This window comes from Hyperoodon ampullatus (assembly GCF_949752795.1).
Source record: "Hyperoodon ampullatus genome assembly, chromosome: 1".
NCBI lineage: Eukaryota > Metazoa > Chordata > Mammalia > Artiodactyla > Ziphiidae > Hyperoodon > Hyperoodon ampullatus.
Window position 1 is genome coordinate 161,002,390 of NC_136914.1, and position 12,884 is coordinate 161,015,273.

Consider the following 12,884-nt stretch of genomic DNA (forward strand, 5'->3'; position numbering starts at 1 on the left):
TTGGGGCCGGCTCAGTCGCCGTGCAGGTGCTTTTCTGTCAGTGATACAGACGCGCTCCCTGTGCTTTAAGGAATGTGAGAGGTGGAGGGGGGATGTGCCACAGACCCGCTGGTTCTCTTTTTCAGGGTTTGAGGGATGATGCGATCGTTCTAACTGCTGTCCTTTTCTCTGACGTTTTCATAGAAAGTTTCATACGAAGTGACCTTTCCCACTGCCACTTTATTTGTTATTTAACTGTCTGTTTGCTTCAATGAGTGTGAACATATTTAGTACTTTTCCTTAGGATTCCAAATGGGTTGAAGAGAAGCAGCTGCTCATCAGAACAAACCAAGACTTGCTGGAAAAGGTATGTGCCACAAACACCCTGACCCCTGCTGCAGGGGATCAGGGAGCCCCCATGGACTTCAGAGGCCTGCTCTGGCCATGGGAGTCTGACCCACACCCCTCCTGGGGGCTCCCGGTCTCTGGTCCTGGTTCTGTCCTCTGGGGCGGGGTCCACAGAGCTGGTTTAGAGCACCCTGCAGACATGATGGGGGCTGCCCATTCTTCTGATGCTGGGCTTCCAGGCCACCTCTGCCATTGCCTTGGGTTCCAGACCTCCTCCCCTGCCTGCTCCCTGTGCAGGGGCCTGAGGCACTGGTTGGCAAGCAGGCCCTCGGCGGTCATAGTCCAGTTCATGGACCGGAGGCCGTGGTGCTGGCAGAGCTGAGCCTGGCCTTCCCTCTCTGGTCATGGAACTTTCTGGTCAAGGAACTTGCCAGAGCTCTCTCAAGGAGTCAGCTTGGCGAGTAGATCTATAGCTTTGGGACAAGACTTTAGCTTTATTTTTTTCTTATTTGTGAACAATTAGTGATTTTTTTTAAGTAAATTTACTGAGTCATGCAACCATCCCACAATGCCATTTTTATCTTTTTAAAAAATTTTTGGCTGTGCTTCACGGCATGCAGGATCTTAGTTCCCCAACCAGGGATCAAATCCATGCCCCCTGTAGTGGAAGTGTGGATTCTTAACCACTGGACTGCCAGGGAAGTCCTGCCACCATGCAATTTTTAGAACATTTTCAGCCTCCTGTAAAGATCCCTCATGCTCATTTGTAGTCTCTCCCCATCTCTCACCCTGCAGTCCCTGGCAACCTACTTTCTGTCCCTATAGCTTTGCTTGTTCTGCACCTCCCGTACTAGTGGAATTGGACCTGGGTTAGGCCGTAGCTTCTAAGCATCCTAGAATGCCCCAACTGTATGAGCCCAGCCTTGCCCCCTTGGGTGGGGGGCCGCGGCCCTGTCCCAGCTCTGCACTGGCCTGCTGTGTGGCCATTCATTGTCCCGTGTCTCTCCACAACAACTGGGGCATTGGGACAGGACTGGTCATTGTCCTGCGAGGCAGCCCCGTGAGTTGGGAGAGATTTTGTATCCTTGGTCCTGCTCTCTATATTCTGGGAGGCACGGAAAGCTCTCACACTGTTTCCAAATGTCTCCCAGGGGTGGGGCGGTACCACCCCAGTAGAGACAGGAGGGAGGAAAGGTGACCGTGACCCACCAGGGCCCTCGTTTCCATGCATTGCCTTAGTCTCACCACAGGCAGCCTAGCGGGGGGGCTGCTGTTTGCCTCTAAGGTACCGACAGCTACATAGCTGGCCCAGGGTCTCCCCGGGGGGTTGGGACCTAGGCCATCCCCTTCCCAGACTGTGCTTTGGGGAGATCTGCTACCATTCGGGCTCCTCATAGGAGCCCTCTGGGGAGTACAGGGTGCCTTCTTGCTGCAACTGGCCGGACTCTAGGTGGGCTGACTGGGGGGCTAGGTTGGAAGGAACTCAGACAAGCTCGGGGATCACTCTTGCTTCCCCCACGACTGACCTTGGGGAAGGGACTTAATTGCTCCATGCCTCAGTTTCCCCACCATTCGTGTATTCAGCAAACATCTGGCCCCCATGCTGGGCCAGGCTCGGGGCCGCAGGGGCGCAGCAGGCGCGGCTTCCGTCTGTGCCATCCCCAGCTCCCGGAGCAGAAAAGACCAGCCTCACCCACTCGCTGAAAGCCTCCCCTTCCCACCCTCCCCCTGGTGACAGCCCCTGTGTCCTCAGGCCAACACCAAGGGGGCCTGTGATCGGGGGACACATTCTCATGGCCCCTGGTGAGAGACAGTGGTTCTCCCACCTGTTAATCCACAGGTGTTTCTGCTCTAGATTTACAGGCTGGAAATGGAAGAGAACCAGCTGAAGAATGAAATGCAAGACGCAAAGGATCAGAATGAGCTGTTAGAATTCAGAGTGCTAGAACTCGAAGTAAGAGACTCTATCTGTTGTAAACTCTCAAACGGAGCAGACATTCTCTTTGAGCCCAAACTGAAATTCATGTAAAGTCCCAGATGTTTTCAAGCATGTGTAAGGGGACGTGTGACACTTGTTTTCTTTTCTTTTTTTTTTTAAATCTGTATGTTCAGAATAATTTCACTGCCTTAATATCTTCTGGAGAGAATGCTCACCGAAGTCTTTGGACATGTACCAGAGCTAATATATTTATTGCCTACGGCTTGTTTTTGCACTTAATAAAATAATTTGTTTTTGCAATATTTTGCCTTTTTTATTTGTGTTTCATTTCCATAACTACTTCCTTCTTGCATGCATAGTCACCTGGTATGCATTCTGCAAACCCGGACAGAAGCACTGTTGCAATTAATAACACACCTTTTTAAGTGACCTTGCATGCATGAATCTCACCTTTTGAGAGAGCGGGGTCTGACCTGGCCCGCAGCTGACTCTATAATGTGTTTACTGCTAGTTTGGCCCATTTTCTGTTTGCCAAGGTAAACACAAGGTAAGTAAACAGGGTAAAAGGAGGAGGTATTTGCATAGGCGGTTGAGAAAGCTTGTAACGTTCCAACTCCTTGATGCAGTGAATACAGACATTGCAAGCAGTATTGGACTAACACAATTGTTGTTTGTAACTCAAACGGCAACTCAGAACGACTCTTTAGCGTGAAGGGAGGTTGAATGTTGTTCACAGGTAGAAATCGTGTCCCAAATCTTCAGTGACTTCCCAAATACATGGAGTTGGATCCAGTGTGAGGGATATTCATGGGATTATTGCTTCCAACTGGAGCCTTGCCTCGGGTGTGTTACTGTATTGCCTTGCTACCACTTCATACTCCTTTTTTGTTTGTTTCCATTTAAAAATCATCGACCTGTGAGACATCACCTGAGTTTGTGACTGGTTTTCTCTAAGCATCTGTGGTGACACGGCTCTGCTCTCCCTCCACTGAAGCCTTTGCATGTCCAGAACCCTCAGTAAAAGCGAGCTCCTTGGCAATGTTGGTGTTTCTCTGATTTTGTTTTCTCCTCCCGGCCTCAGTTAAAATTCTGCTTGCACTGGAACTTCCCATCTTGTTCTTTGTTGTGCTGACATGGACCATGGCCTGAATGCCTCAGAACCAAGTGTTGCCGTGCGACTCAGCTCTTGCTTGAACCTGAACTGAGTCCTTCCTTCGTTCATGCGGCAGAAGTAGAAGTTAGGAAAGGTCATGGTTAATACTACTGCCACTGTTAGAAAACCTTTCATGGCTCTTTGCTATGTGTCTTTCTCATGAGAATTCCATAAGCATCGGTCACTTTACTAGAACTTTCTTTGAGTGTCTCCACCATTCTTTGGAGCCCTTGGAAACCAGTCTTTTGACTTTTGTTCATATAAAACATGAGCTTTCTTTTGTCACCTTTTCTGTGGAGACCCCATTTAAGTAAGCATTACAGGTAGAAAAGGCATCTGTAGCACGGAACCATTGTGAATTGTGTTGTTCTGGTCTAATAAGAGAAATAAGGTTTTCTATCTAAACTGACTCAAACCAGGTTAGGCAGATTGGGGCTTCGTGGAATTAATTGAATTAATGGCCCCACCCTTCCTCTCTCCTTTAGAGCATCTGCTTAAGACCTGCCATCTGGTGCTCATCTTGGCTACATTTCTTAGTTGAATGGCTAAAGAAGCCCATTGGTTCTGTAGCTAGGTTCTGCAGGCATGGTCCAAAGCAAGCTTACTTACCATAATTTTGAGAAAATAAAAGCAGGTTGATTTCAAGGTATCATTTGGGAAAGGTCTTCTCTGCTGGCTGACCTGTCCGTTGCTCAGGGTTTAAAGGCAGCTCTATGTAGAAAACACATTTGAGACCAGAGTACTGTTCTGCTGCTGTACTTTATTTCTGTAAGTAATTGGGCTTCTCCTGTCCTTTTTAAAAACTTGTCACTTTACACATGATTAATGTACTGCTTCTGGGAAGATGCTTGCTCTCCTTCCTGAGTAGTTGAGCTTTGACTATTAATCTAAGGCAGAGGTAGAATGCTCATCGGAGTGTTAGTGCGGTTCAAAAACAAATTGTGAACAAAGTCAGCAGATTATATTGAAAAAGATGTGAAGCCAGGGTCAGGGTCCTGGCCCTGCCACTCACTCATGTGGGACCTCGGGGGGTCTCTGCCTCCCCAGCCTCCTTCTCTTTGTCCACAAAACGGAAGCAGTCATGGCTGCCTCGTGGGGTTGTGTGAGGATGAAATGAGATAACGATGATTTCTGTTGAAATTTCACGCGCTGGTTCTTACCGAGTATTTAATGATGGTAGTGTGACTTCCTGAGCTTCCATCAGCACGTCAGCAGGTTAACTCATGACACACTGCTAACCACTTCTTCCCAGCTGATGAGGTTAAGAAGTAAACCCATGTCCACAGGAGATCCACTGTGGTGCAGACAGGACACAGAGTCTCCATCAAGATTGTAGCCTGAATGCGTGCTTTCTAGTAACACCTTTGCCAACTGGAATTCGTTGGTTTTTGCTGAGTAACGTGGGAAAATGGCAAGTGGTAAATAATCCAATAAAGTTCTGTTTTTAAACCAAATCTTTTCCCCAGGAGAGAGAGCGGAGGTCGCCAGCATTTAACCTCCAAATCAGCACCTTCCCCGAGAACAACAGCAGCGCCCTCCAGCTGTTCTGTCACCAGGAAGGAGTTAAGGTAGCGTGCCTGGGGGGTGCCCCCGCTCTACTACGGCCACAGCCTGCTCAAATGCTAGGCTCAGCTGGAAAGGGGATCGTGTGCCGGTGCCAGGGGTAGAAATGATTTTAACAAGATACCCCAATCCCTCCACTATATTTTGAAAGTCAGAGTTCATTATTCCAGCGGGTCACCAAATGTTACCCGACTTGTACTCATGTTAAAAAAGAGCAGAGCCTTGGGATGCAGCCTTGAAGGCAAACCCCAGCTTGGCCACTTCCCAGCTCTGGCCTGTAACCTCTCTGACCCTCAGTCTCTTCATCTAGGAGAGCTGAGTGGCAACACCCACACCGTGAAGTGGGTGTGACAGTTAAATTAGATAGTGAACATGAAGGGCTCAGTGCAGTGCCCAGAGCATGCTGAGTATTCTAGAGACAGTAGCTGTGGTCGTTCTAGCAGCTCAGCGTTTGCCGTGACCCTGGAGTCCCGCTAGGCCCGCGGGCACAGAGGGGTCCTGACCACAGGATTCCGTGAACCTTTCTGGAAAGCGGTGTTTGTGCTGGTGTAAAACTCAGCCAATACGCAGCAGTGACCAGCCCACCCTCCCTCCCTGAAGGAACTGCTAAGAGTAACTCTCTGCCCGGCCTTAGGCTCTAAGAGACAAGAAATGGAGAGGTGTCTTATCAAGGACTGAGGGCTGAGGCCCTAGAGATTGGTGTGGATGGTCTTTGTAGCTCACACAAAATGAACGTTGGACATCTTTTCCAGGATGTGAATATTTCTGAACTTATGAAGAAATTAGATATCCTTGGCGATAATGGGGTAACTATGAGCGATCGGTTTCCGGTTTCGTGTTCTTGTTTTGATTCGGGTGTACTCTGTGTGGCTTTTGTTTCGTTTCGTTTTAATTTCTTCCTAAGAGATCTACTAAGTACAATGTAAGGCTTTTGTATGGCCACATTCCTGCGTGGGTGGCTGGGTCCACGTCCATCAGAAGTGGGGTTCTGAAGTTAGATCATCCTGATAGCCCGTGAGTGATGAGGGGAAAGAAAGCCTAAAAATGAATGTCCAGAAAGAAAGCGGAATCCCTCGAGGTTTCTGAAATCAGAAAGTGAGACTTTTGCCTTCTTAAAAGATTAGCTTGAGCGAGGCCCTATTTCTAAAAGGCTCAGTGCCGCTACATGAGGGCCAGTCCTCAGATATGTCACATCTGGTCCCGTCAGTGAGTGGGGCTGACCCCGGGGAGGCCACTGTCGGAGTTGTGTAGGGCTGACTGTCTGCACGTGCTGTGAGATCAGTGTAAAATGCCTTTGCCCATTTTTGTGTTTTAGAATTTGAGAAATGAAGAACAGGTTGCAATAATCCAGGCTGGAACTGTGCTTGCCCTGTGTGAAAAGGTAGAGCCCGGCGGCATTTCTGTCCATACACCTTGTCTGAGCTTCCCGGCACCATACAAGAAACTGTACATTGGCGTCTCGCTTTGTTCTGGAAGCATGGTTCTGGTCCGTCTGTGTCTGCATGCGCACGTGCATGCCTTTTTGTTTTCTGATTGAAAATCACTCATGCTTATGGTAGAAAACTTAGAGACCGTGGAAGGAAATCAAAACCCCCTTCAAGGAAACCATCTGCGACAGTTGGTCTATTTCCTTCCAGTTTTTTCCCACGCCCTTTTAAAAACCTTGGTCAGGATCATACTTGAGTTTTTAATCCTGCTTCGTAAGCTTCCACCATGAGAATGAACGGCCCTGCATCATTCCACCTATAGCCACACCCTCAGTAGTGATTCTTTCACTGTTAAGATATTGAGGGCATTTCTGCTTTTTTTTCTATTTACCATCATGCAGCGATGAGCGTCTTTACCCATAAGTTTCTATCTACATTTTAAAACACTTCTACAGGATAGATTCTAGAGGTGGAATCACTGGGCTGATGGGTAAGAGAGTTTTAAAGAGCTTTCATGCTGTCAAATGGTTTCCAGAAAAGTGGTACCAATTCCCCTCTACCTGAGTGTTACCGCTGCCGGTTTCTTGTTCAACAAGGCATATGTCACCACTAAGAACTCTGCTGATAGGATAGGCAGAAATTATATGATGTCATTATTTTAATTTTCATTTATTTGAGTGCTAGTGATCATGGATTTTTGTCTATTATCCATTTTCTTCTTTCTTGTGAATCGTAATTACATTCCATTGCCCTTGTTTGTTACTTATTCATTCATACATTAATTCAATCATGCATTCATCTATTCACTTATTTAATACGTATTTGGTCATAACTATGGTTTTTCTTACTGACTTATCTATGTGCTTTACATACTAAATATAATAACTTACTGCCATATTTATTAAAAATACATCCTTGTTTGCCTTTTCCGTTAATTTAGGCTGTTTTAGGCATACCCAACTTGTTAATGTAGTCTGGTCTATAGATCTTTTTCTTTTAAAGCACATGAGTTAAACTTTAAAGTGCTACTTTTATAATGATGAAGTCTTAATGATCTTCATCAGGATTCCTTCCAGAATCTTTGGAAGGGCATTTAAAATATACTTTTCTTCCCTGAGCACCTGTCCATCCTTCCCCGTGTACAGGGCACTAGACGTTGGTAACAGACTTATGGCAAACCCTTGCTGAGGTCACACAGGTGGTTAAGTGGCGATGCCCACATCACTGCTACTGTCACCTGGCTGAGTCTGTGTCCTCAGGTGGGCCGGGAGATGAGGATGACTCATACCTGGCTGGCTGGTGGCCCCTCAGGTACAGGTGATGGTAAGTGTGCATTCAGTAAACATCCCTCTCACCAGGAGAGCCAAACGCAACAGTGTAGCCTCCAGGGGGTCACACAGAGAGCCCAGCAGACACTTTCAGTTTATTCCTCGTTCACTCCAACGTTCACTGAGAATGAGTCTCCGAGCACCCAGCGCCCAGCACGCCCGGAAGACGTGGCGATGCCAGACCCAGGCCTCCTTCCTTATCCCCCGGAGGCCCCTCCTGGGCTGTCTCTTAGCCCCCCCAACCCGCCAACTGCAGGGGCTGCTGCAGGCCAGCGCCTTCATCCCTCTGAGCCGCGAGCCTTGCAGAGTTAGTGTCAGGACTCCAGGACACGGCACGTTTACATGGGACCAAGCCTCGCTGCCAAGCGCCTGGGGCAAGGCTGGGGACTGAGAGGTGTTTGATCGATGGTTGTGGACAGTGAGCAAAGAGCAGGAACTGCCAGGGACTCGGGATGGGGCTGGGGCAGTGGGCCTGGGGAGGGGGCTCTCCCTCTCTCCTACCGCCAGAGCCTCCTGGAGGGGGGCAGACTGGCGGGAATCCCCAGCCCTCTGCCAGTTACCAAGTTCTCCCGCCCCGGGCCCTTCCCGACACTCTCCTCCCCACACCAGGTTCCAGACCCACGGCCTTGGCCCCAGCTCAGGCTTTCAGGGCTCCTCTTCTTCTCAACAACTGTGCAAGGTTAGCAGCACGGGTCCCTGGACACAGAGGACACGGGGCCTGCCTGGCATGCGGCTGCTGTCTGCTTTCACCCTGTTGCCCACCCCATGCCCACCTGTACCAGCCCCCGCCGGCTGCTGCCTGTCTGCCAATGACCACAGAGCCCTGCCAAGCCGGCTGGCTGGCGCTACGCTCTGCACCCTAAACGCAGAGAGCTGTGCCAGCTGCCCTGGCCTGCCAGCTCCTCCCGAAATCCCACAAGGGTGGTGGCAGGTCCGAGGCGGTGCCCGGCGCTGGCTTTTAGAGGCCCGACTCTGGACCAGGTGAGAAGGGCCCAGTTCCCCATTTGGGACAGTCTGTGGGGACTGGACTTAGACTGGTGTTGCCTCATATCCTCAGGGACACTAGCTCTGCCGCGTGTCTGTGATTGAAGGCCCAGAGTTTTGGAGGTGCCGTGTCTCCCCCGTGGAGAGAACTTTGTGCTGAGTTCACCCCCGGAAGAAAAGTGGGTCAACGGGACTCCCCTGGGAGCACCTACAGGACAGCCAGGGTGTCCGACTGTCCGGTTTCCCCAGGATGCATGGGACTTTCAGTGCCGAAACGGGGACAGTTCCAGGCAAACGGGGACGAGTTGGTCACCCCGGGGCTGATGGATGCTGAAGAAAATCTCGCAGTGGGGCTCAGAGGTCCCTGCGACGTCCTCAGTCAAGCCCCCTCAACCAAGTTACACCTCATTTAAAAAATTGCCATTCAGTACTGGTATCTGACTGGCAGTACTGAGGTCCACTTCAATTTTCTATTTAGGAGCACAAGGCTCCTTTCGTAGCCTATAAGCGAAGTGCGACTCAAGCTAGTTTGCATGTCCCTTGGCATTCTTGCTGCAGATGGCATCTTGCCCTGGGCGCTTGCCCTCCTCCCATCACCACCTGGGGAAGCCCTGCTCTGTCTGGTTCAGAGAAACACATGCAGGCCCATCTCAGCGCCCTCCAGACCCGCCTCTGGTCAGCAGAGTCCAAGATTGGGGACGTCGCCTAGCTGCCTCAACCCAAACACACACCACACATGCTGAGCAGAGAACATGGGGCGTCAGGGGGACTTACAAGTGATCACAAGTCATGCCTCTTCTCCATCGAGTTCAAAATCAATCAGAAAGGTGGAAGTTTTTAAAAATCCACGCTCTCACTGGTAACAACAGATGAGAAAATGCAGCTTAGGCCACAGGCAAGCTTTCTAATAGTTGGCCCAGCGTCAAGGCCTTGGGACCCTTTTCTGAAGGGAGGGTTGAGTGTTAGACGGGGGAGGTCCCCCATTCCCCAGCTCTGAGATCAGGGTCCTGCACCTGTGGGCAAAGTGCCGGTTGGGGCGGAGGTGCACCAGCCACACCTCCCACGAGAGTCCTCTTCCCGCGCCCTGTGGGCTGACTCACTTCTCCCTGAGGGTTTGGGGGGCAGGCAGGCACCCCGTCCCCACTCCCCAGGTTCTCACCCCGGAGCAAGGCCCCATAGACATCTGGCCGGACTCCGATAAGAAATCCGTGCCCTCACACGCCAGGAGGCCGAGGGCCAGCATTTTCTGTTCTCACTTTATTCTCCCAGTGGCTGAAGAGGACCTGTCAGGTTTTTTCTTTATGTGCATAATATGCCTGTCAAATCTTTGGTTTTTTTTTTTTTTTTTTTTTTTTTTTTTTTTACGGTACGCGGGCCTCTCACTGTTGTGGCCTCTCCCGTTGTGGAGCACAGGCTCCGGATGCGCAGGCTCAGCGGCCATGGCTCACGGGCTTAGCTGCTCTGTAGCATGTGGGATCTTCCCGGACCGGGGCACGAACCCGTGTCCCCTGCATCGGCAGGCGGACTCTCAACCACTGCGCCACCAGGGAAGCCCAAACCTTTGTTTTTTAACAATAAGAAAAAACTGGACATTATGTTCTACAAAACCTAAGAGCAGCTTGTAGTGATTCAAAACTGGATTTTTTTCCATTTTATTTTATTCATTTTATGACTGCTTGCATTAGGATAGTAAAAAGAGAAATATTTTTCATTCCTTATCAAAAATATGCTTACCTGTTTCTAAGACATTGCACACTGGCTCAGCACCGTCTGAAGCAATGCTGCATTGGGTGCCTGCTTCTGCGGCTGGCTCTGGGGTCGCTCTTGGGGGCCATGCTAACATGGACTTTAGCGGGGAGGCTCTGTGGGCGGAGCTTTATCTAGGCTTGTTCCCACTATGGAGCCAGCACACACCCCACAGACCTCCAGACCCCTGCATCCTCCTTCCCTAAGCAAACGTCTGTTAGGTGCTTGCCTCACTCCAGGCCCTGTGCAGGGTAAGGAAATTTAACAGAACACATCCCATGTCGTGGGAAAAGGGAAACAGCAATCTGTCAGGTGAGTGCTGTGACAAGGGATCCATGGAGGGCACCAGGCCCCACAGACTCAGGAAGCAGGGCAGGCTTCCTGGAGGAGGCGACAGCTAACTCAGGTCCAGAGGCTGAGTAGGTAAAAAGGCCTGGGGCTGAAGCTGGGGGTGGGAGAGGTGGCGATGTTCCAGGCAGAGAGAGCAGCATGTGCAGAGGCCCTGAGGTGAGGGAAGGCGTGGCTGGTCCCCCAGCCATTGTCAGGAGTGTCGGGATCTCCTTGGGGAGGCTTTCAGTGGGAGCAGGGAAGGTCCATGAGAGATGCTAAGTGTTTGGAGAGAACACGCTGGCTGGTGGGCGGAAGGGGATTTGGGGTCCGACGTGAGCCTGGGGGCTGAGAGGGGGCCTGCGCTGGGTGGTGGTGGTGGAGTGTGGTGGGTGGGGTTTTGAAACGGGACGGGGGTAGAACCAACGTTTGGGAAGTGAAGGGGGAGGAGCCGTGGCTGCTCCCAGTTTCCCAGTCAAGGTGAGCTGGGGCTCTTCCCATTCGAGGGAAGCCCTTCCTCAGGGAGCTTGAGGCATCGGGGTGTGGGGGGCAGATCTGGGCTGGAGGGGGACATTTCAGAGAGGGAGAGAGCATAGGGGAGGGTGGAACCCCGGGGGGAGTGCTGAGGAGAGGGGACAGCCAAGGGTGGGGCCTTTGAGGGCGCCAAGAGTCCAGAACGGGCAGCCGCAGCCAGAGGAGGAGGACTAAGGGTCTGGGCCATCGGGAAGGGGCGCGTCCACAGGTGGGCGGCAGGCAGGCCTACGGCAGGGAAGTCATCTGTTGGCTTTAGCAACGAGGAGGTTGAATGTACACGTTTACACATGTTGTTAAACTGACACCCCCAGACACCCCTAAAACCTAAAACATCCCCACAGGGTGTTAGCCAGGTGTGTGGACCTCCCCCTGTCTCTCAGGTGGGCTCCTCGTAAAGAGACACCCACGTACCTACACCTGAGGAACAGCTGCCTGCCTCCTGCTCACCCCCTCCCAGACCTGAGAACAGGCAGACGGACCCCCATCACCAGCCCCTGGCAGGTGCCCCCACCCGTGCTCTCAGACCCTCACACCCTGCACGGCCAGACCCCCTTTCACTCCTGCATCCCGCGGTGCCCCTGGCTGCTCAGACATGCCCCAGTGGCTGCAGGGGTGCAGTCCCGCAGGCTGGGTTCGAAATCCCCACTTCTCACCTGTGTGACCTTGGACAAGTGACTTAACTCAGCTGCCATGTCTTCACCTGCAAAATGGGGAGATGCTGCCTTCTCCACGGGGTGGTCATGAGGGGGCCGGACGAGGTCCCAGGCGTGAAGCCGCCAGCAGAGCACTCGGCAGGGTAGAACCCAGGGAGGCTCGCCTGCCCGGCTGCGGGGATCCCAGGGCACACACTCGCAGCCATCCACATGTATCCACCACGCGCACCTGCAACCTCCCCTACTTACAGGCTTGCCTGGGCTCACACCCCACACCTACCTGCATGCACGTACGCACGTGTGTGTACCCATGATCCCTGAGCTAACATCTGTCGAAGCTGAAACATCAGGATGGACATTGAAATTCCATTTCGAGGACCACCTTGGGACATGATGGGGACCCTCTCCGGGCCAGGAGCCTCCTCTTGGAGGACGGCCCCCACTGAGCTCTCGTTCTCACTAGCTGCGCCCTCTGTCCCTGCTGTTTTCCAGTGGCTGAAGCAAATAGAGGGAACGGAGGCGGCCCTGACCCAGAAGATGCTAGACTTGGAGAAAGAGAAGGTAAAAGATGCAACCCCCTAGGAGGGAGGGGGGTTGACAGAGCTCAGATAATTCACTTCCCAGGAAGGCCTTGCATGTGTTTTGTATTGATTTGCATGCATTTCTAAATTTTGCTTTTGCTCTCATGGCTGTTCTGTGTAAGTATCATCCATTCACTCAGTTATTCACTTGATACATATTTTTGGAGCCTCTGCTATCCTGGACACTATGCCAGGATTAGGGGTTCAGTAATGAATAGCGGGGTCCCTGCCTTGACTAGCCTGCAAGCCCTTGGGGATGTATGCGTGGGAGCTGGCAGTGGCAGTGTCGTGTGGGGACATTAGGGGAGGCACTTTGGTGGTA

The 12,884-nt window shown here is 51.5% G+C and overlaps 1 protein-coding gene across 4 annotated transcripts in view; it reads left to right on the plus strand.

The window, feature by feature from the left end:
• Positions 1 to 12,884, plus strand: part of JAKMIP1 (janus kinase and microtubule interacting protein 1) — a gene marked incomplete at both ends in the record, with an annotated part of 71,779 nt that overhangs the window by 41,838 nt on the left and 17,057 nt on the right. For 2 of the 4 annotated variants that reach the window (XM_079717258.1, XM_079717259.1), the window contains 6 exons: positions 284 to 346; positions 2,183 to 2,281; positions 4,886 to 4,987; positions 5,735 to 5,788; positions 6,298 to 6,363; positions 12,474 to 12,542. In XM_079717258.1, the coding sequence (XP_079573384.1) occupies positions 284 to 346; positions 2,183 to 2,281; positions 4,886 to 4,987; positions 5,735 to 5,788; positions 6,298 to 6,363; positions 12,474 to 12,542 (453 nt within the window). Of the gene's footprint in view, positions 1 to 283; positions 347 to 2,182; positions 2,357 to 4,885; positions 4,988 to 5,734; positions 5,789 to 6,297; positions 6,364 to 12,473; positions 12,543 to 12,884 lie in introns of those variants that run through there. The other 2 variants (XM_079717260.1, XM_079717261.1) reach the window with 1 other exon arrangement.